At 41.8% G+C, this 24975-nt stretch overlaps 1 protein-coding gene across 5 annotated transcripts in view; it reads left to right on the forward strand.

Annotated features, from left to right (window-relative positions):
• The window catches only part of LOC128737958 (transient receptor potential cation channel trpm), a 211285-nt gene extending 186368 nt beyond the window's left edge, over nt 1-24917 (forward strand). For all 5 annotated transcript variants that reach the window (XM_053832742.1, XM_053832747.1, XM_053832746.1 and 2 more), the window contains 7 exons: nt 1300-1490; nt 1581-1826; nt 1892-2013; nt 2078-2803; nt 12985-13441; nt 13503-13628; nt 13689-24917. In XM_053832742.1, the coding sequence (XP_053688717.1) occupies nt 1300-1490; nt 1581-1826; nt 1892-2013; nt 2078-2803; nt 12985-13441; nt 13503-13628; nt 13689-14809 (2989 nt within the window). In that variant the 3' untranslated portion in view covers nt 14810-24917. The remainder of the gene's footprint in view (nt 1-1299; nt 1491-1580; nt 1827-1891; nt 2014-2077; nt 2804-12984; nt 13442-13502; nt 13629-13688) is intronic.
• Nucleotides 24918-24975: the final 58 nt, after the last annotated feature.

The following is a 24975-nucleotide window of genomic DNA, read 5'->3' on the forward strand; positions in this document are numbered from 1 at the left end:
GCAAGAAAATTTTCTTTGGTGAATTAGCACCCCTCCCCACTTTAAGAGGAGGGGCTCCTGTACAAATGAAATACCAATTTCCCCATAACTCGAGAACTAATCCAGCAAATAGAACCAAATTCGGCATGTGGAGGTTTTTGGAGGCAAAAATATTTTCTACGGTGAATTAGGATCCTTCAACACTTCAAGAGGGGGGGCTTCTACACAAATGAAATACAAATTTCCTCATAATTCGAGAACTAATCAAGCAAATGGAACCATATTTGGCATGTGGGTGTTTTTGGAGGCAACCATTTTTCCCATTATGAATTAGGACTTCTTACCTTTTTAGGAGGGGGGGGGGGCTCCCATTCAAACGAAATACAAATTTGCTCATAACTTTAGAACTAATCAAGCAAATGGAACTAAATTTGGCATGTGAGAGTTTTAGATGGCAGAATTTTTTTTCTGTGGTGTATTACGACCCCTTTCCCTTTTAAGAGGTTGGGCTCCCATACAAATGAAATACAAATTTCCTTATAATTTGAGTACTAATCAAGCAAATGGAACCAAATTTAGCATGTAGGAGATTTTTGAGTCTTGAATTTATTTTATGATAGTTAGAGACCTCTCACTCCTGTGGTAGGGGGATATGGACTCTCATACAAATAAAACAAAAATTTTTGCGAAACTCAAAAACTAATCCAACTCGAGAAATTCGAGACTCTTCCATAAAACATTAATCAATAACAAGACCACAAAAACTATCTATAGTAACACTAGATCATTCAGGACGAGCCGGTCGCGAGTGTTGCCGGTGACCCGCCGTCGGAAGCGCCGCCCACTGGGGGGCTTGCAAAACTCGAGATAGTGACAAAGATCATCCGAGATTCATGATTTATGTACAACACAGGTTAATTTGTGGCAATACGAAGTTTGTCGGGTCAGCTAGTAAATGATAAATGAATGAATGTGGAATGAAAAAGAGAAATGGGGAATATGGAATAAGATTAAAGAAAAATCATAGAAAAAAAGGAAACAGAAAACGAAACTTTAAAAACAGATAAAAAAAAGCAAGAAAGAGGAATAGAAAATTTTCATGCTGAATGCTGATATGCTCATAATAGGCTGAAATTTGTGGAGTTAAAACTGAATACGGAAAAATGTATTATGAAAAGCTGAACTTGGAACTTACATTGAAAACTGAAAGCCGAAAAAAAGAAAGGTTGAGAGATAATGCTTAAGCCCCTACCTAATTTGTGAAATTAAGTAAATTAAGAATTTTAAACTAAATTTTCTGGTCTCTAACTATTCTTTCAGTCACAAGTTTTCCGTTTGGGCTTGGAACATGTGGAATCCCTGTGATGCAGCGGCAATCATTTTCTTCCTTATCGGACTAGTTCTCCGGCTGCGGCCGTACACGATGGACATCGGACGGGTGATATACTGCGTGGACAGTATTTACTGGTATTTGCGTATTCTGAACATTCTAGGTGTCAACAAGTATTTGGGTGCGTAGTTTCTCCTCTGCCCGAACACGGTCTGATGTCTGATTGATTGACTGATTAATTGCTCTATGTCGTCTCTCCGTTTATCAACAGGACCACTGGTGACAATGATGGGCAAAATGGTGAAGAACATGATTTATTTCGTCGTCCTGTTGTTGGTTGTGTTAATGAGTTTTGGCGTCAGCAGGCAAGCCATTCTGTTTCCAAACAATGACGCCAGCTGGCGGTTGATTCGAGAAGTGTACTACCAGCCTTACTTCATGTTGTACGGAGAAGTGTTTGCCGACGACATCGATCCACCTTGTGGAGAGGACCCTTCGCAGCCTCAATGCGTGACAGGTAAGTGAAGCATATTGGTTTTCTTCATATCGGTTAAATGATTGATTCATGTTTGCATTTTGTAGGTCACTGGGTTACACCTATAGCTATGTCGATGTATCTTTTGATTGCCAACATTCTGCTCATTAACTTGCTGATTGCGGTTTTCAATAATATTTTTAATGAAGTTAATGCCGTTTCACACCAAGTAAGCATACGTAATTTGCATGTAAAATTTTGTTTGTATTTATTTTTTTCATTTTCTCCTCCAGGTTTGGATGTTTCAGCGCTTCACTGTTGTGATGGAGTACCAACAAAAGCCAGTTTTACCTCCTCCACTCATAGCTTTCTGCCACTTTTACTCGTTTTTACTGTACTTAATTCGCAAAGCAAAAGGTTTGCAACAATCGCGGGATAATGGACTGAAACTATTTCTAGAGAAAGAAGACATGGAACGGTTATATGACTTTGAAGAAGAGTGCGTGGAAGGTTATTTCCGAGAGCAGGATGCACTGCTGCAACAGTCTACCGAAGAACGGATTCGAAATACGGATGAACGGGTTGAGAATATGTCCCAGAAGATTGAAGACATCAATCAGAAAGAAAATATGCAGACAGCAACTGTTCAAAACATTGAATTTCGACTGCGTAAAGTAGAGGAGTCCGCGGATCAGATCCTCTCGCATTTGGCTGTGATACATAGGTTTATGTCTACCCATACGCAGATTCAGGACAACCTGATAGGATCGACCAGTAATGTTAGCGCAACGGGAGCACTTGGAATGGGCGCTGGAGGAGTGTTAGTATTTGATAACCGTACGAGGACCATATCCGAAACTGATAGCAATATTATTAGCGTCAATCCAAAGAAGAAAATAAATCGATCGTTGACGGAGGTTCGGCCAGATGCGTACATTTTCGACGATGGAATGCACTTTGAGGTACGAACGGTGCCGGAGGAAAACGAGAGCGATCGGTCGCCGGAAAAGACGAACACAGTAAGTGTTGCCTGAAGTAGTTTGATTGTTTGAATAACATTTTTGTAGTGAGTGGGGTATTTGATTTAATATTATATCAAAGTAAGACAACGTCGTTATATTGATTCTCTTGTTCTTTACATAAATTAAATTTTTTGTGTATTTATGGGGAACAGATAAACGTAATCTAAAATCTAAAGACACTAAACGTCCGCTTTTAAAGATGATCATGCGGCCAGATATGGTCATTAATATTATAATGTACTGAATCTTGTAAAATAATTATGTATTACTTTGCTGTCTGAAATCCAAGGAGTTCCGATAAAGTTAAGTGCAGCAACAAAGTGAAAACTTATTTATTTTAATATAACGGAAGTCTTTAAAACGTGCTATTCCATCGACTGCAGTATTTTTATCTTTACCTACAACTTACTATGGTTTCTTTAGTGGATTTGTTTGGATCGTCAACATCGCTACTAACAACATCAGTTCATGTGACAAATTTGCTTTATACATCGGCAGTGCTAATTGAAAATTTAGAAGAAAAATCCATACTTAGGTATGACACATCTTTTTGTAGAATATACACCTTAAAAATCATTTTAACACATTTTTCTTTTCCAGCATATGAGTGACATTCAACGAAACTGGAAATTTTTGGTTACCCCACCGGAACCTCAGCTCAGGAAATGTGATAGAGTTGCTAAGGAAAAGGGAGAATTATGTCATGCAGATGAAGCAACTGCCAGTGTCGGTAATCCGCATTCGAATAGCCATTAGATTGTTTGTGATTTTATTGCTATTCAGAGAATAAATTTTTAAGCTATTTGTTTTTATTGTGTTTCATATCATGAGAAAAAAGTTATCCGACTGAACGATGTAAAAAGTTTAGTTAGTCGAAGAAGCTAGTTAATTCAAAAGAGCAGCATATCTCAAAATTTGAAAACAACTAAGCTACAAGAATATGCCCTGTAAATCCCTTCAGCTTTTTAAACTGTTATTTAGCAACAATGGTCTGAAATTGGTTACACTTCGAGTGTCCCAAAGTGTAACCAATTTCAGACCATTGTTGCTAAATAACAGTTTTGAGTCTTGTTTGCAAACGTGCAGAAATATTTTTCCAAATATTTTGTCCGAAATATTTTTCACTACACATGCGATGGAATTTAAATGTAATAGTGAGTGCTTTATATTTTGCTGGAAAATCACAACCAGCGATTGTTAGCCAGCTCAAACAATTGCTGTGAATAAAGTTGTTGATAATCGTATCTTCGTTATAATGTTACTGGAAGCATCGCAAAACGTCATGGAGGTGGTGGTCATCAAAAGACTGCCGCCTGAGTTCGAAAGGTGAAGAAGTGACTTGAATGAAATACACGACGAAGTGCCAATCAAATGACATCGCAGCACCGATCGCCAAATCCGCCGCATATTGAAAAATGAACTCAAGATCAAACTTTACGAGGTTCAAACGGCGCATGACCTTGCACCGAAGCAGCAACAAGCTACCTTTGACCGAAAACGAGTAATTTCCCAATATCGTGTTTTCTGACGAGAAATACATTCCAGTTGAGCAATTCGTAAACTCTCAAAACGGTAGGGTTTACTTGACTAAACATTTATACAAGAGTTTGTGCAATCGGCTGATCACATATTATCGACATATTATCGGTAATGTATTCTACTTTGAAGTCTTGGGCAGATAAACATTTCGGTCACAGACCACAGACGTTTTAACAAGACTCGGCATCGTCTTACAAAGCGCGAAGGAACCACCAAGAATGGTTGAAATTAACGTTCTGAATTTCATTTAGACTGCACAATGGCTCTCGAATTCATCGGACGGCAATCCATTTTTTCTAAATCATTTTAAAGAGCAAGACCCGAGCTAAAATATACATCAGCTTTGAGATGTAGATGAAAGCCACTGTGTGAACCAACCGTCAACCGGATTTATTACGGATATGATTTTTGCAGACTATTTGTCGGCTATTCTAGCAAGATGACCTGCCCTTGTATATCCCTTCAGCTTTCAACAGACAATCTTCTGAATGCTAAGGCCACCGTTGAGACGCTCGATTTTATGGTTCATCTTTAGTCTTCATGCAACGTTTTTCGGCACACCCCCGAAGACGATTCTGAGCACTCGCTGTTTGAAAACTTCGAGTGCTCACGGGCCCCCTTTGAGTTAAGTGCCATTATGCCCATAGATGACGACCGGTTAAATGGGCGTTTTGTACAACGTGCACTTTTTAGGAATGTTCTGATTAATCAACCATAAGGACTTATGAAGTCCATAGTAGAAGCGTCTTTGCTAAGTCATTTAATCTCACGGTTGGAGTTGTTGTTTTCGGTTACCACTGAGTCAATACATCGTTTTAGACGTACTTGTCTCCAATCCAATACTCTCTGCTTTGTGCTTTAGTCTGGTGTACTGCTGATCTCTTACTATATCAAATGTTCTGCCTGAAGCATCCATGTTGAAGTCGATGAATAAGTGTTACGCGGGGGATTCGGAATTCGCAGAACTTCTCGAGGATTTACCGCACTTTCCACGAAGCTATTTTGATTAATGTAAACAGTCGATGAAAGATGATTTGAGAAAGTGTTTTGCAGGCTGCACTCAGGATAGTTAGTGATCTCGCGGTTGTTCTCATAATTCAGTTTGTCTCCTTTCTTGTAGATACGGTAGATAATCTCATCTTTCCACTTCTCCGGTAGTCGTTTCGTATATCAAGTTTGATACTCAATTCATGAAAACAGCTGGCTAGCGTGCTCGGTTCCATTTAGATTTTACCCATTTAGCCATTCGGGTCCGGTGTTTATCGAAATGCTGCTTGTACCTTTCGATCACCACATACAGCACATTTCGGCTTGCGACACAAAGCCCTTGTGAGATCCATTGATAGAATTTCCGTGTTTACCATACAAAAAATACGGCTTCTCTTGTTCTTTGGACTGCTTCTCATCCTTGTGGCGTTTCTTCTCTTGGAATACATCTCTTGGAACACATCTCTTGGATTCACATTCTACGGGTGGCTCTTACTTACTTACGGCGACAATCCGTTTTTAGAATCTGGGTTGAATTTAGAAGACGTCTCCACATTTCTTGGTCTTGGACTGCCACTCGTCCCTAACACCCGCTGTTTTGTCCTCGTCAACAGCGCTCATCCAACGGGTACGTGGTCTGCCCCGCAGTCGACGGCTTCTGTCGGGTTCTCTCCTGAATATTGCTTTCGCTGGTCTCTCATTTGGCATCCTTGCTACTTGGCCATCCCACTGTTGCCTGCCGTGTTTAATTCGCTTCATAATATTCGCATCTTTGCATACTTTGTAAATTCCGTCGTTCATACACCTGCGCCACACTCCATCATCTAATATGCCGCCAAGAATTGTTTGCAGGATCTTATGCTCAAAAACATCAAGGGCTCATCGATCGCTTCGTGGCCGTAGAGTACCACCGGGAGAATTAGGCTCTCATAGACCGCGACTTTCGTACGGAGTTGCAGGCTACGGAATCTTAGCTGGCTACGTAGTTCGTAAAAGGCCTGGTTAGCAGCCGCTATCCGCCTTTTTACTTCACGCCTCACATCATTGTCACATGTCCCTAACGTACCAAGGTAAACAAATTCGTCGAACTCTTCGAAAGTATCTCCATCTATCACCACCACAGTTCCAATAGCCGAAGGGCTACCACGCTCTCTACCAGCCGCCATATACTTTGTTTTGGTAGAATTTATGATAAGCCCTATCCTCGCAACTTACTCCTTAAGATGCGTGTATGCTTCTTCCACAGCTCTACAGTTAACACCGCTGATCGTCCACGAACCCTAGGAGCATATGAGATTTCGTAATGATGGTACCGCTTCTCTGCACGCTTGCCCTTCGAATAGCACCTTACAATGCAATGTTGAACAGCAAATTCTATAGTCCGTCTCTTTGCTTCAAACCATCTACCGCCACAAGCGAGTCCGATGGCTCGCCCGCTGCTGACGCTTGATTTAGAACCATTAATGGTAGCACGCATCAATTTTGTTGGAAAACGATGTTCAAGCATAACCTGCCACAGCTCAGTTCGCTTTACTGAGTCGTATACCGCCTTGAAGTCTATAAACAAATGGTGAGTTTGTAAGTTGAATTCCCGAAATTTAGCGGGGATTTGTCGCAAGGTGAACATTTGATCCGTCGTGGAGCGTCCCTCTCGAGAACTGCCCTGGTATTTGCCAACAAAGGTTTCCTACAACGGCCTCAGTCTATGAAACAGGATATGGGAGAGAATTTTGTCCTATTTCCATACCTTTAGCATAACCTAATGGAATGCACAATACAGCCGTTCGCTCCCGTTCCTTTCCTGCTGCTTTGCCATTTTTCAGCTCTCTCGCTGCTTTTATAACCTCGTTCAAAGTGCTGATCTTTCCCGCTTCAAATGTTCTGCCGAAAGCATTCACGTTGGGGTCGTTGAATAAGTGATACTTCTGGAAGATCTGCTGCAATCTAAAAATTTGGTTGGTTGTAGACCGACTTTCCACGAAGCTATTAGTTAGTAGCGAAAGTGGACGGAAGATGATTTGCGAAGGGACTTTGTAGTCTACATTTGGGATAGTGAACGTTCGGTAGTTCTCAGAATCCAGTGTGTCGCCTTTCTAGTAGATCGGGCAGATAATCCCGTCCTTCCACTCGACCCCTCCGGTAGTCGTTCCATACCCAAAATCTTGACAGTCAATTGATAAAAACAGCTGGCGGTCTCGTTTCCTCCATTTCTTGATATATCGTTGCATATTCTGACAGGTTAGTCTACGCAGTATTATTATCCGGACTGAGTTCTTTTCATTCAATATGTGCTGTTAGTACTTGTTAACCATTCATTACGTACACTGTTAATGCCAGATTTATAGGTGCTCCAACAGGACTCAATAGCGTCTTCGATTCTGACGAAGAGTTAATTTCCACTGCTCTATGTTTTGCATTGCACTGTGACCTAGATTCCAGATCATGCCATGGTCCATGGTTGCCTCGATAAACGAAATTGGATCACTTCCGAGATTAGATAAGCATTAGAGGACAACTTATGCTCTTATCTTCGTTATCAATTGGTCCCTGAACGACACTGATGGTGTTATAAATGATCAGTGTTGGGCACCGCTAATTCGCTAATTCGCTAACCGATACAATTTGCTCGATAATCGTGGAAATTTCGCTAATCACTAATCGCAAACTGCAAATTAACAGTTACTGTTTATTTTTGAACATATCGCAATAACTTGCATTGTAATCTATCGCTGTACAAATTATTTGTAATTTACATTTATTACATGGCTTTTCTTAATTTACCTAAGATCAAAACCTATTATAATGGATAAAATGCTTTACAGTTTATTAATTTTAAAATAAACAACAGCAGTTCATTTGGAATCATTGCCCAGCAACAATTCGGCTAGTCTGAGTATAAATTATAAAGTATAACTAGCGTTTCTGGATTGGTCGGTTAGCGAATTAGCGAATTAGCGGTGCCCAACACTGTAAATGATAATTGTAAACCCACAGTCATCCGTAACAGTGATTTACCGCCCAGTAGTATATCTCAAACGCCCTTATCAGCCAAGCCAGTCGGTTGAGACTTGAAAATTTTGATATAATGATCATCTTACTGCTGTTCAGCGCAGGCTGTTTGCTTGGGTGGGTTGTAAGATACGAAATGGAAAGTGAGAAAGAAGCATTTTAGTGATTTTTTTGAAGCATCGATAAAGTTTTTACACTTACTTACCTGGTGCGATGTCCCTTAGGATTCCACCTGCATAACAATGTTCCGTCAACAAACTTAGTCCATGGCTGTCCGTCTCCAATTTCTCGAGTGTCGAGGTCAAAGTGTTTATGTACCTATTTAATATTTTTCGTATTGAAAATAATGTTTCGTTAAGTGTTCGTTTGTAAAAGATTACATATACATGGTGACATAATAACACATAATAACTGTCAGTAAAGTAAATGGTCACAAAAAGAGGACTCTTCAACAAATTTTAACTTTGAAAGTGTAAAGGGGCTATCCAGATACCACGTGGACAGAAAAATACCAATTTTCAACCCCCCCGTCCCCCTCCGTGGACAAGCGTGGACATTCCATCAACCCCCACCCCCCTCCCCTGTTTGTCCACGTGGACATTTTTTTTCTTATGTCAAATTTAACAAAACAGAAATGCATTGTTCTAAATGTTGTTTTCAACTTGATTTATGCAGTATTTATCAAAAAGCTGACGTGAAAGGAAGCGCCAGTGTAAAGGCCGCGACACAATGCATACGGCTTTTTAGGCGTTGCGGAAATTTGAGTTTTTCCATGGATTTTCCGTCAACTTTTCGCAGCGTATTAAAATCCGTATGCAAGTTGTTAGGACCTTAATTCTTATGATCTTGTCTACTGCAAATTATTATCGACTGCAAGAAAGCTGATAGCTTGAGTTTCGCTTGACGATTCTTCTCTGTCCAGAGTATCTTTGTCTAGAGTATCTTTATCCAGAACATCTCAGCTTGGCCGTCTACTTCAACGCAACACAAGACCTTTTCGACGCAATGTGATTCATAAAATTTTTTGAAGGTGAAGCCTTTTGGAAATAGGTTGTCGATGGAAGCCCTTTTTTGGCGAGCTGCATTTGATTTTGAGGCAAAATGCATTTTGGCGCAAGTGCGACCTGTGTGATAAATGAGTCACGTGACTGGTGAATATTCGTGGATTCTTCCGTTACATTTATCATTTCACAAAGAAGGCAAGAGTTGTAAAAAAATTTCTATTGCAGTTCTATTGAGTTGTTTCTAATTTCTATTGCATGAAAAAAAAACTTGTCCACGTGGACATTTTCCGTACCCCCTCCCCCCCTTCCGTGGACAAGCGTGGACATTTTCATACCCCCCACCCCCCTCTAAGCTGTCCACGTGGTATGTGGATGGCCCCAAAGTATATCTATAACATTTGTCTAAGGGCGGCCTGTAGCCGCAAGGTTACCGAGTCTGCCTTGACAAGCGTGTGGTCGTGGGTACGAATCTTAGTAGAATCAGGCCATTCGATGTTAAGTGACTTTAGCATGGGTTTATTCTCAGGCCCCTCCACATCCTTCCTACTGCATTCTGCATTTACTAACAATGAAAGTCTCTTGCCAGGGCAAGTTATAAGAGTGGTACTTGCTTCAGGTGCCAATGAAGCCTCTTGTCCAAGGACAAATTGTAACTAGTCTCCGCACTTCCTGGCTCTAGAGCTAGATTGGTTGAAAAGTATTAAGAAGCGTAGAGTGAAAAAAGGGTGAAAACACACCGACACTTTAAGCACGGATAAAAAAAAGCAGTTCGCTCTCTCTATAGCGATACTGCAATAACAACGAACTGCGGAACAACACCTGGATAAGATCAAAATAGATCAAAATGCTGGTCGTAGTGATAATATCCACACACAAAAAAAAAATAACATTTGTCTTTTTTTGTCGGAAGGTTTGACCACTGCGACCATTATTTTGATCTATTGTGGTATACTTCTTCTTTTGTCTAGGTATTACTTGGCGACAAAACACTATTGATGGAAGTGTTCGTCATTGTCAATTCATACCTCTTCTCCCAGTCCGGCATTGCACTTCTTATTAAGTTTATTACCTGATTGGGATTTGCAGACCAGACTTCGAAACGCTACATTGTTCCTTTACCGAAGGTTCTTAGTCTGCGAAAAGTTACTGCACTGCACTGGCAGAGCAGTTGTTCTGCGGTTTCGCTTTCGAATTCGCAGTGTTGGCAAGTATCATTGTCCAGCCTACGAATCGTTTTGAAACATTTGTCTTAAATTAATCTTTCGCTCTTTGCTTAATTTACCAGTCGCAATCGTTATTGAAAACTATTACAACTGGCACACCCGATGTCCCCACCGTCGCATTGCATTCCAAATTTTCTCCAAATGTTGCTTGAAAGTATCCACAGTCAATGCTTTGATGCTTTCTAATTTGCCTAGCAAGTAATCCCATGCATAGATTTCGAGAAGATTCAAATCAAGCCAATCTTTCGAAAAAACAAAATCCAGAAAATTGTCTTCATACCAAGCCTGTGTAGCTTTTCGCCAATTCCTGCCTCCAAAACCCCCCACATGCCAAATGGTTCCATTTGCTTGATTAGTTCTCTAGTTATGAGGATATTTGTATTTCATTTGTATGTACCCCACTATTGAAGGAGGGAGGGGTCATAATCCCCCTCCTAAAGAGCGGAGGGGTTTCAATTCACCATAGAAGAAAAATTGCCAACAAAAACACCCACATGCTAAATTTGGTTCTATTTGCTTGATTAGTTCTGAAGTACTAATCTTGAGCTTGAGTAGTTCTGGAGAAATTTGTATTTCATTTGTATGGAAGCACCCCCTCCTAAAAAGGTAAGAGGTCCTAATTCATCATAGAAAAAATTCTTGCCTCCAAAAACACCCACATGCCAAATATGGTCCCATTTGATTGATTAGTTCTCGAATTGTGAGCAAATTTGTATTTCATTTATAGGAGCCCCTCTTCCTAAAGTGGGGGGGAGGGGGTCCTAATTCACCATAGAAAAAATTCTTGCCTCCAAAAACCTTCACATGCCAAATTTGGTTCCATTTGCTTGATTAGTTCTCGATATGCAGAAATTTGTGTTTCATATGTATGGGAGCCCCCCCTCTTAGTGGGGGAGGAGTCTATAACCACCAGAAGCACCTTCCCTGGACTCTAAAACCTCCACATGCAAATTTTAACGCCGATTGGTTCCGTAGTTTTCGATTCTATAAGGAACATCCCGATAGACAGACAGACAAACAGAAATCCATTTTATATATAAGATTTATATTCTACTTTTAACTTCTCATAATAGTCTAATCTGTCACTTCAAATAAATGGTCTAATTTATTATGTTGATTTGAAACAATTATTCAGTCAATTCAGTCGTTGACTCGGGGTAACAACTTGACATGGGTTCTCCTGATTTGGTCAAATCCCGTTGCCTACATTTTTTTTCCTAGAAATCTGTCGGAATTGTAGAATTAGGCAGTCGGAAACCACACGGGATCCCACTCCTAGCTTGGTTACTCAATTAAAAATTAAAGTATTTCCAAGTGTGGCATCGTGAACGCTTTAGTTGGCTTGCATGGAATGCTCTATGTTCTACGTACCATCTCACTTGTTTTCTCATTTTTCATATCCAAATGCATGACTAACGAGCTTTCGTTTTCAATTTCACAATCTTGATCTCCACAAAATGATTTATTTCAAACTTACCTTTCTGGAACCGGTTGGGTGTTTATATGTTTCCTTTAAAGTTTTCCTGCATCTTTCGAATGTTGTACATTTTATATATTTGACATCAACTGAGTAAATGTTCAATGCAGTACAGTAATACAGTAATACAGATAAGTAGAGTGATACAGTAATAATGAGAACTGCTATCCAACATGTTGGATGTAGTCAATACAGTAAGTTTGAATCAATCCAACGTTTCGATGGTGTACTTTTTAAGATGCAATTAGCGGACAGGTGTGAATAAAATTGCACTTAAATATATGTATCTGTTAATGAACTGAACCGGTTAATTGCTGTTAATGTAGTGTACCGGTTCTGCGAAAATATTTGATTTTCTGTCTTTAAATATTGATATGCTTGCTATTTCATTCATGTTCCATAATTCTGATTAAATTTTAAAAAAAATACTACATTTCAATAAGAGATGGTTAGGATGGTATTAATATGGTTTAGAAAATGTTCGTAGTTTTCGAATATAGGCTTTAAATTTTGAGCTGCAAAAACTAATTAGTCATTTGTAGTAAGATCATTACCATTTTTTTTTGGTTTTTGTAAAACCTTTCCCCCTTCTTGGCAATTGCGGTTGAAAACGGGAGGCAAAAAATAAACTGGACATAAGTAATATTTTTTTTTCTTTACGTGAAATCCATAGTCTGTGGCTGTGAGTTCGGAAGCCTAAGAAACTCGAAGCATGAGTTACAAACTGATAACGCCTCAAGCACGAAACAGAAGTGGTTACAGAAGTTAGAATAAACAAAGACCGAAAAGTGGTATACTAAATTTTCTTTAGATTCTAGACTTTAGATGCTTATTTTGAAAGGTTTTGGTCATTTGTCAAACAATAATTTTAGTTAACAAAACTGAACGTGATAGTTTACATAATTAATTTCTACTTTCTCATAAAAATTGTATTTGCAGTCGTTCCAAACATCGCAGGATCGCAAGCTGTCGATGCGCTCGGAGGAATCCGATATGTACTTACCGCCATCGAAGGTAATGTCTCCTGCGGAATCGACCGGAGTTGGAAGTAGCAACGTCGTGGTGAAACAGAAAAGTCCGTATCTGAACGTGCGTCAGGAAACGGCAAGCACCGAAAGTAAGGATACTTTGACTCCGCTGGAAAACTGTGATGATCGCACACTGGTAGGCGAAGAGTTGATGGAAGACATTACCGATGCAAACTACGATGGGTTGAGACAACGACCTGCAGCAGCCAGGAGACGAAATAGCTCGGTCGGTGGAGGTGGCCGAAGATACTCGGAAAGTGCGTCTGGGTTCGATATCAACAAGTCACAGACGAGTTTGCATCAGGCGAACCTCATCAAACGGCAGCAAAGTGTAACGCAGTCGGAACCGGACAGCGGCAACGATCAGCGTAAATCAATCATTTGTATTGGTTTGAATTGATTTTTATTTAATATTGTTGCTTTTTGCAGCGGTACAAAGACCTCCCACCCGAGGACGACAGCTTTTGTTGCAGATCCATGCTGAGTACACATCCATTACGGATGAGCTGGAAAGCGTTTGCCACATGATCACTTCGCCGACATCTTCTTCACGAGGTACGTATAAACGCATAAAGGTTTAGTGTAGATTCGATTCAAATAATATTTCAATTTTAGAGGAACGAGCTAAAAACGTAAACGAAATGAGCAACCCGGAGTTTGCAGCACTCATTGAGAAACAACATCTAAAAGAGTGCGAAGATAGCGACTATCTCATGTTGGAAAAGTTGTTGCAAACTCGGTGTTCCATAGACGAGAGTGACGATATGTTCGATGATTTTCATGACGATTTTGGTCACCGGAAAATGCTACGCCGAGAAACAGCAATCGAGTTACCAGTTACTCCTTCAAAGTCAAATATTGTTTCACTTGTAGATAGTGTTTCCGGGAACGAAGAATTTAGCCTCAAGAATGAACGGCAAACGGTTTCCAATCGGAACTCACTTCGTGACTCCAAAAATTCTCCGGTGTCCTTATCCAGTCAAAACTCTCCTCGCAACTCACAATACCTGCAGTCCACATATCTGAACCCATCGTCATTCGAAGCAGCTCATAGAGTGTACAAAAAGTCTTGCGAAAGTTTACAGAAGAACTCTAGCACCGACACCGAATATTCACTGCAACCGTACAAATTCATCAAGCAAAGCTCAAACGAAACCAACAGTTCGTTTAATATCGATAATTCCTCTATTACCAACGATCTTTCGGTGGACGGCGAAACAAGCCTCAACTCAACTGTCATTGAGCTACTTGCCGGTATGAATTGTCCCGCGGATGATCGGTTAGGTTTCACCAAGCGAACGGCTTCACTAGGTAGTGCAACGGGTGCTCAAAACTTTGACACCTCACAACCAGGTTTCCTAAAAAAACAGTTTAGTATAGAGAAAACAGCAGGATCTGGAAAAGCATCTAGTTCAACACCAGAGGGGCTAGAACAATTAGCTCCGAGCTCAACGATGCCGCCGCCAATTCTCGGGAATCCAAATTCTGGTAAATCCACTAAAAGTACTCGCTTTACAGATAATCTTAACGTCCTTGGAAACAAAACTACTATGGCATTACTGAAAGAGAGTAGTTCTACCAGCACGGAGGATACGCAGACTGCGCCGTTCAGCCGTGAAGCGATTCCCTGCATTAGCACCAATATTGTGCAGGACGAAATCGCTCGGTTGTCGTCGAATATCAAGAGTAGCACCGACGAAGATACGGATCCGCCGATCAACGAAACCATGTGCTGATTTTAGTTGTACCTTTAGTCGATAAGGCATAGTTGAACCTTTGAGTCTCCCCAACAGATATTTGAACACGCGCACGCGAAACTGTGCCCCACCAGGTTGAAATTTATCCCACGTATCCACACCAGTTACCACAAATATAATTCCTTTGCTGCTGCGGAAGCAGCAGACGTTAGTAGCGTTAATATCGTCAAACCGATCGTCCCGTAAGCGTATGAAAGTAAGCGTCGCGAAGCGGTTGTATTGAAATGTTAGGGTTTTTTAAACGGAGTTTATGTAACGGGTTATTCGAGCGTATCCATTCGGATTCGCCTATAGGATCGATGATCATTTAAAAAGGATACTGAATCAATCAATATCTGGCGGTTGTGCTGTGAAAACAGATTTTAGAATCGTGTATTTTTTCTGTGAAACTTTTATTGCTTCTTGGTAATAAGTGAATTCTGAATAGTGTTCCAATAATGTAAAGCTACAAACGTAGCTGCTTCGAACATAGGTTTATAACTGATGTTTTTACCAACAGCGTGAAGCACAGGGTATGGCAGCGAAGCAAGGCCTATGGAGCAAGAAACTGTTTTAATTTTCTTTTAAAAGCAAATTCACCAAGCTAAACAAAGCATGGTCAAGTATAAATTTGAAAGAACCCTGTACAACAATTCGCTTGTTGTTTCCGAAGTCTCCCAACGAATTCAAATCAGTATCGTTTGGCTGGTGCCAAATCGGCCTTTAACTCAATATTCGTGCATGCTGCTTTTCATTCTAACTGCCAAAAGAAACAGCGACGAAAATTCTGAATGAAGTTCGCGGGAACCAACTTCTTGGTTGTGTTTCACGTTTTTATAATATCGATCTAACCCGACCGAATTCGTTCTAAGACACACGAAATGTAACATATCTGCAAGTTTGTACAACTTCGTCACTAGTTTTAGGTTTGAGGAATATCTAAGTCATGAATAAAGTCGTCGAGAAGTGATGCTATCAACACAAAAGTCAGATATTTCGAACAGTATGAATCATATCGAGTGCCAAGTATGCGTATAGAATAGCAACAAACAGATGATTTAAGAGAACGGTTATATTTGTTGTACATTTTTGGAGAAATTTACGTACTGCTCCCGAAAAAAAAGATAGAAAGAATGTATGTTGTATATATTTTGTTCTGTTATTATAGTATAAAAAATCACTTGCGTCAAGGAATATTGTTAGGTAATAGAAAGCGTAAAGCGAATCGATACATATGGGCGCAAAATCAGGCGCAGTTAGATTGATAGTTTACAGTACGGTGCAGAACAGTAATGACAGCTGTGTGTGTGTATTTACATTCACATTCGAAATATTAAAATCACGAGCCCGATCCCGCCGCAGCTAAGTTTTGCAATAATAAAACGGTAAAGTGACCAACGTGTGACATTTGCCAGAAGTAGTCAAGCGCCTAAACAAGTAACCAAAACGATTAAACGGTTTTATCGTAGAGCGATTTCAGGCAGAATCGGCTGAAAGATATGAAACTTGATAAATATGCAGGTTGTTATCCTAGATTTCATATGATATGTTTATGTGATATTTTTAAAATTATTGTTTTACGAATGCTCAATGGCGTCTTTTTTCCTAAAGAAACTATAATGGCGCAAGGAGTCAGCTTAAATTTTCCAAGTTTTGTATTAGTATAATATTTATAATTGATCCGTAATCAGTTCTTTGCAGTCAGTCTAAAATCAGTCAAATTGGTGCTGAAATATCAACTGTGCGTAGTTCTGTGGCAATAATGTTGTCAGGACTGTTTGGAGAAGATTTTTGTAACTTTGGAGATTCGTAAAGATACCAAGGGCGTGGCTGGTCCTTAGCGAGTATAACCCATGTCCGTAGAGAACTACCGCTATTATCAGTGTTTTGTGAACGGATAATTTCGTATTGTGGAGAAATTTACTCGACCGGATAGTCCTCAGGAGTCCAAAGTAAGCATAATTTTCGGCTGGTAAACCGGAAGACTTTACTATGCCAGTTGTCATCACACATATAAATATGCGCCAACCGGCATCATCCTAGTGACAGGAAACTGTCATTAGAGAGCGCAGCGTCCTACGGAGGGCACATACAGGTGGGGGTACTCCGACAGAATATAGTCGTCTCCAACCTCTCCCCTGTTAATAAAGATGGTACGGGTCAAACTATTTCGGCGGCCTTCGACTTCTAGTAGATCAACGAGGAACTCTTTCCACTGAATCTGCCTCAACTGCTGATTCAAATTCGGTTCAAGCTGGTAATGTTGATGCTGATGTTGATGAAGAGACAACGAACTCAACACCGGTAGGTCAGAACGCGGAGTTGACACGGCTTGCTGTGGTGTAGAAGTGTCCAATGTTCCAGTAATGAAGAAGCTGACTCGGACGGGGTGTAGCTGGACTCGGAAGCAGCGTTAGCGAGGCCAGACCAGGTTCTGGCAAGTTACAGGCTTTAAGAAGAACGTGTAAGGTAGCTTCTGTTTGCAACTGCTGACTTGGTTCGCTGACTGGCTGGATACTGAATCGGTCCCGGTTCGGCTTCGTAATTGATTGTTGTGTACATGTAGCATTCGAGGGTTGTCAATCCACACATTGTATATGACGTCTCCCAAACCTTGATATACGATACCTGGTGCCCATCTCGAATTGTTTCTTGTGTAGATCTTGGCGTAGACTTGATTGCTTTTACTGAGGTACCTTGGCTGTTTGTCTAGAATGGCATTTGGTTCCGGTGCTGGCGGACGAAGCAACTCGAAGCTTCGAATTTAGCACCCAATACTATGACCTTAAATGGCGATTTGCTTTCCGGTAGGGAGCGGTTTGGCGTGCTCCATGTCCAACGCTGCTTCGATGTCTCCTCTCCCCTCTTGAATCCTTGACGTTGCGTTTGAACGTGTCCACAAAACGTTCGGCTTGCCTGTTTCGATTGTAACGGAGCTGTTCGGACGTGTGTGATTTCACGAAGTGTGCGCTGGTGAACTGTGTGCCATTATCCGGGTTTCGGCATCCCAAGACGAACGAACAATCCACGTAGAATTCTGATGGTAGCGCGAGCAGTGATATGTCGAGTTTGTACCATTTCAGGCAACTTCGAGAAGCTTTCGACGGCGATGAGATAATATTCGCCTTCGAATCACGGATCAGATGCTTTTGGCCATGGGATAGGATCCAAGTGAGGAGGATGCGCGACGGACGTACAATGCGGGCAAGTCTTGGCATAGGCCTGTACTTCTTCGTCGAGCGAGGGTCAGTACACATAGCTTCTGGAAAGTGCCTGTGATGGAATAACAAGTCATTTCCCGAACAAGATGCATCCGTTCACTAGGCTGAGCGATTCTTATCTGGCTTGGAACCGCTTTCGATGAGTTGCGGTTATGGCCAACCATCACGATGTATCGGAAAACCTTGCGAAGGACTGGATCGGATTGCATACCCTGGGCGACGACTCTGAAACTGAGAGGAAGAGGACATTAGCGTTGCCGAACTTGTTTGTCGCCACGTTTTCTATCTCGAAGTCATACTTATTGCTGTCAAGTCAAGGCAATTCGTAGAAGTCTGTTGGCAATGTAGACTGCAATGCCTTTCTTGGATCCGAAGTTTCGTAGCAGTGGAGCGTGTTGTTGTTAGCAGACGGAAGTGCCGACCAAACAGCATTTTATGGAACTTGGTGACGGCAAATATTAAGGCCAGATCTTTACGATTCGGCTGACTGTAGTTTTGTTCTGCCTTTGTGAGCGCCTTGTTGCGGCGGCGTATGCTTCCTGATCGTAGCGATTTACGAAGGGCAAAGTAGGCCCGATTTCCCGCTTGGATGCGCCGCTGGATATCCTTACTAGTGTTGTTGTCCGCGGTCACCAGCGATCCCAATTACACGAATTCCTCTACCACTTCTAGTTCGTCGCCGTCAACGGTTACTGTCCGTGGGAGACGCGCGTTTGTTTCCTTTGAGCCTCTTCCTTTCATGTATTTGGTCTTCGAAGCATTTTTTTAGCCCAATTCTCCTAGACTCCGCTTTCAGTCTGGCGTAGATTGCCTGCGCCGTCGCAAAGTTCGTGGCTATGACATCGAAGTCATCTGCAAAGCTTAGAAGTTGGTTACCCTTGGTAAAAATCGTGCCTTTCGTTTCGATGCCCGCTCATCGGATCACCCCCTCAAGAGCGATGTTGAACAGCATGCAGGATAAACCGTCACCTTGTCTGAACCCTCGCCGCGTCTCGAAGGGACTCGAGAGTGTCCCGAAGATGCGTACGAAACACATCACTCGATCCAATGTAGCTCTGATTAGTCACGTCAGTTTGTCCGGAAAACCGTGTTCGTGCATTATTTGTTATTTGTTATTTATTTATAAAAATTCATTCGACACAATATTGTCTTGATGAACACTAATATAGACTAACTACATATTGTTACCGATACTCTTACACAAAACTACACTTAAACAGCAAACAGCTATCGTCTCTGCAGGAGTTGTCTTTTGAAAGTGTCTATGGTAATGTCAAAATCGAACAGCTCGTACACGGTGTTGAACTGAGCTGCCATGTACCTTATCGAGCTAAACTGACCGTAGTTAACTCTCCGAGCGTCAAGATGAAGGAAATTCCTAGTACGAAGAGCCCTTTCCGGAGCGTATAGATTCAGCTGTTCCAGGATAGGCGGACAGTCAATATGGCCGATCAGGAGTTTAGCAACAAACACAACTTGAGCAGTCGTACGCCTCTTTTCGAGGGTTTCAAGTCCTAGCAATTTGCATCGGTTTTCATATGGAGGCAAGTCCAGCGAGTTGCTCCACGGCAGCATCCGAAGAGCATAACGGACGAACTTTTTTTGTACTGCACCGGGCACCAGACTATTGAGCAGGTTTCGAGTAATGATCGTACCAATGCGCAGTATAGCGAACGAAGACAAAACGGATCGCGGAACTCGTTAGCTATTTTAAAGATGTAACCGAGTTGCCTATTAGCTTTTGAGATGATCTCTTCAAAGTGCAAACGAAAGGTGAGAGCACAGTCAAGATTCACTCCCAGGTCACGAATATGATTAACCCGTTGCAGCGCATGACCCAGAATAGAGTAATCAAAGGTAATCGGGTTCAGTTTGCGGTAAAACGAGATAACACTGCATTTGGGAACACTGATTCTTAACAGACCACAACAGGTCAACCAGCCGCTGCAATCTCAAACAGTCAAGTGTGGTTTTTATTGGCAGGTATATCTTAACATCGTCCGCGTAAAACAGGCGACATCCAGCAGGCAGCAGTATAGACAGCTCGTTGATGAATAGTGTGAAAAGCAAAGGGCCCAAGTTGCTTCCTTGTGGAACCCCTGATAGATTACAAAACAGTTCCGATTCTACTGGACCGATTTTTACGCATAAACTACGGTCAGTGAGGTAGGACCTCATGCGTCTGATAAAAGCGACAGAAATTCCAAGTTTCTCCATACGATTCAACAATATCGTGTGATCAACACGATCGAAGGCAGCTTTTAAGTATGTATATATCACATCCACTTGCGCATTTTCCTCCATGACGTTTAGGCAAAACGAGACAAACTGCGTTAGATTAGTGGCAACTGATCTTCTAGGGAAAAATCCATGCTGATCAACGGATAAGTACTGCGAACTGCACATAAAAAGTGCATCGTGGACTATGATTTCCAATACTTTCGAGCAGGCACAAAGTGATGTGATACCCCGATAGTTTTCCACGTTCCTCTTATCTCCTTTTTTGTGCACGGGAAACATGATGGATTTTTTCCATGACTCAGGAAATACATTTTGCCGGAGAGAAGTTTCGAATAACAACGCCAGTGGGCGAACGATAGCTGCAGCACATTTCTTTAGAACACAAGAAGGAATTCCGTCAGATCCAGCAGCGAACGAATATTTGAGCTTTTTGATCGCGGTTTCAACGAGTTGATCGTTTATATGGAATATATTCAAGTTGATCGCATCACATGGAGTATCTCGGATTGCAGAGGCAGTCTACATTTCCGAAGCAACAGAAGTGTTAAAAGAATTCTTGAAGTGAGTGGCAAAGAGCTCGCATTTTTCCACGGCGGTGTTCGCACAGACGGCACCCAGAAACATGTTTACAGGCAGTCCTACCTCGTTTTTCTTGGAATTCACGAACGACCAGAATAATCTACGATTCCTGTGCAAGTTGTATTGCATTCGTAAAGTGTACCTTTTGTACAAGAGTAGATTATAAGCTCGGTAATTGTTGCTGGCTATGTTAAACTGTCGCTTAGAGAATGGACATACGGAGAACGGAGCTTACTGTATTTTCGTAGAGCGGAAGATCTAAGGCGCTTCAAGAATCGCAAATGAGCATCGCCTCACGCTGGTTTACGAGGTGGTCTGCGAGTGGGAACACAATCGGAGATCAGGTGTTTCATGGTTTGGGTGAAGTGGCAAACAGCATTGTTCACATTCGCAAAACGGTCGAGGCAACTCCAATCGACTCGACTGATTGCTTCGGCTAAGGCAGAAAAATTTGCTCTTCGAAAGTCCAAGTCACTTGCGTCGACAATGTCTTCAAATTCAAAGGAGACTGGCAGGTCCACTAACACTATCTGCCATAGCTTGTCTCGATCGACTGTATCGTATGCTGCTTTGAAATCAATAAAGATGTGATGCGTGGGCACGTTGTACTCCCGACATTTTTGCAAGATCTGTCGGATAGTAAAAATTTGGTCCGTAGTTGCGCGAGCCCCCATGAAACCCGCCTGATAATTCCCTACGAAACCTTGTGCTATCGGTGACTACCGGCGTAACAGGATCTGGGAGAGTACCTTGTAGGCGGCGTTTACCAGCGTAACACCGCGGTAGTTGCAGCAGTCTAGCCGATCACCCTTTTTGTAGATGGGACAAACCACTCCTTCCGTCCATTTCTCCGGTAGCTTTTCCTCCTCCCAAATCCTCGAAATAACGCAGCGTAGAGCCTTTGCTAGCGTTTCTCCGCTATGTTTATAAAGCTCTGCCGGTAGGCGGTCCTTCCCAGCGGCTTTATTGGTCTTCAGCACCCTGATTTCTCGGTTGACTTCTTAGAGATCAGGTGTTAGGACATTACTATCTTCCATGGGCGCTCCTAGGTTAATTTCCGTTCCGCCTCCTTCTGCGACTTCGCCATTGAGGTGTTCATCGAAGAACTGCTTCCACCTGTCGACCACCTCGCGCTCGTTTGTAATTAGATTCCCTCAAACCAATCATTTTGTGTACTTCGAGGGTCAATATCTAGTGCCGCGGTAGCGGCCTCTCCGATGGTCGAGCGTATTCTGCCCCAACCGTCTTCGAGGTTTGAAGCACCTAACTCCTCGGAAGAAGGCGGTGCCTTATGCAGTACTCGCGCATAGTTCATAGTTCAGCTTGCGGGTTATCTAACTGGCTGATATTCAGCCGAGGAGGGCGGCTTTGACGTGTGCACATATACTGCTACTAGTTAATGGTCTGAATCAATATCCGCACCCCGTCGGGAGTGTATGTACGTTCGTGATGTTAAAGAAAATTCGGCCCTCTATGAGAACGTGGTCAATTTGGTTCATTGTACGTTGGTCAGGTGATCTCCAGGTGGCTTTGTGGATATCCTTGCGCGGGAAAAAGGTGCTTCGGCCTTGGGAAGCTGCGAAGTTTATATATCGTTGGCCGTTATCGTTCGTGTCGGTGTGCAGGCTATGGGGTCCTGCCACCGGTCTATATCATTCTTCCCTACCAACCTGGGCGTTCATATTGCCGATGACGATCCTGATGTTCCGTGACAAGCAGCTGTCGTACGTTACCTCCAGCCTCGCGTAGAACGCTTCTTTCTCATCGTCGGGTCTACCTTCGTGCGGGCAGTGCACGTTAATGATGCTATAATTGAAGAAACAGCCCTTTATCCTCAATACACACATCCTCTCGATGATTGCCTTCCAATCTATCACGCGATCCTGCATTCCGCCCAACACTACAAAGCCCGTTCCCAGTTCGTTGGTAGTACTACCGCTCTGGTAAAACTGGGCCTTTCCGCCACGGATCGTCCCTGCCTTCTCTCCTTTGCGACAGATTTCCTGCAGAGCCACGATGCCGAGTTTGCGGGGTTCAAGCTTTTCAATCAGCACCCGCTCGCAACCTGCGAAATTTAGCGATCTGCAGTTCCAAGTACCGAGTCCCCATTCGTCGTCCTTTTTCCGTTGCCTAGGTCGATGCTGAATATTCCGCTCCGAATTTGCTTGAATTTTGTTTAATTTAGGTTTAATTTAGGTGTGTAGGCGTACTGGGGCAACACTACCGAGTCTCGCGATGGGGCTGCCATCTTATAGTGCCTAGACTCACTATACCTCCTTCCCGGTTAGTATACGACCTTTGTTTCCACCGGGGTTGGTTACCCGATCTCCGCTAAGGTTGCTCGTATTCCGCCCGGTACCACGAGGAGGCCGGGATCGGAGTTGCTGGATAAGAGGCTAACGACCACTATGGGGTCTGTATTCCGCATTATCCAGCCATTTACCACGCATGGAGGTATGCAAGTAGATTAGATGTTACCGTTACGGTGTTATCACCTGCCCAAGGTTGTTCTATTTGTGAAGCAGAATAAGGATTTGTTCAAGAGTGCAAAGGACAGACAATACTTAACACAAATTTTCACTAACTTTTCATATGATAGTTCTATGAGAATACAAAAGATCTATTTGTGCTTACATAGCGAATAGCAGCAATCTAGCCTCGTTAAGTATACCTCAAGGGAGCCAATGAAGTCCACTGATCTTTTTGTTCTACTAAAACCACCACAACTTTGTCAAGTAGAGTACTATAGTTGAGTAGAGTAATCGAAAAACTAAAATAGCCTGCATTTACTTCAAAACCAATTGCATTGCCAAAAGCATAGCGGAAAATTAAGATTCAATTAGAGTAAATTGATCTTTGGAAAGATCACTTATTTTGGATACGTCCTCGTAAAAATCTAACTGAAAAATCAATCATATCAAAAAGAAAGCCAATAAGCTTGGGGTAGCAGCCAGCATATTCACAATGTTTTATCGTTACCAGAGACGGTCAGGCCAACTGTATGGAATTGCTCTGCAGCAACTCGAGGTTGTCAGTGAAATGTTAAATCAAATATCTCCACTCGGAGCTACCTAGTATGTTTTTCAAGTCTATGCCACTGTTTGGAGCCACATTTTAGCCGATATACAAAACTTGTGCTCCAGTTTCCCGAATACAAAGCAACACATTAAGTACTTAGCAAAAAAAGCAAAACATTCTCAACTTGGTAGTAAACTTAAAATCAAATCCGATGTCATTCGTAGTTTGCACACTATTCGCCAGCATCTAAAGTAAATTTTAATAAGAAAAACTGCTCCTATAATCGTAACTAAGGAAAAGAAACAAAAACGCTACATCCCTCCTAGGTAAGTAACTGAATAGGTTGGTACTTCTCTCTTTGCTAGTAGTTTACTCTCTACACACTAAACAACCATTCACGCGTTCGATTCCGGAACCAGACTTTAGACTTCTAGCTAGATGATTCTAACAAATTGTGAACTTATCAAAGGCGAATGTGCAGAAAAAAATCTTATCAATCATTAGTGAACCACTCAAAACCTATGTGTAACTATGATACTGAAGTCGTGTACTGAAATGAAAAACCCCCTTTTATCAAATTGTGAAAACGTTGATAATGTAACAGAAGTAATTATGACAATATTATTGAATTAATGCGAAACCAAAACCAAAAACAAACAAAAAAAATGTTATCCAATGGGAGTTGCGCAACGGTACTTAGACCTTTTTATTTAAGTTTTTAGAATCACCGATTTGCATCTTCAGCTAGTGAGCACAACGCAACGTAATGATTGATAGAAGAAAATGACAAACTAAACTCAAAAAAGTTGCAGTCCATCCGACGAGAGAAGACAGAATTTTTTAGCTTTTCACAAAAATTGTCCACGATTTTGCAAATAGTACGGAATTAAGTTAGTAGCAGAAATAGGGGGAAATTACCTCTCAATGAGAGAGGGCGAAGGCCGTTTTTCCCCATTTCGTGCTTTTTTTTGGTACTTTTACTTAATCGTAGATTTTGTAAATGTTTTTGAACGAAGAAAACAGACGGTGAAAAAATATATCAAATTATGTTTATTACCAAAATGACGATTGGTACAGTTCTGTAACAAACAGTTGAAAGAAGTCCTG

The sequence above is a fragment of the Sabethes cyaneus genome, chromosome 2 (assembly GCF_943734655.1).
Source record: "Sabethes cyaneus chromosome 2, idSabCyanKW18_F2, whole genome shotgun sequence".
Lineage (NCBI taxonomy): Eukaryota > Metazoa > Arthropoda > Insecta > Diptera > Culicidae > Sabethes > Sabethes cyaneus.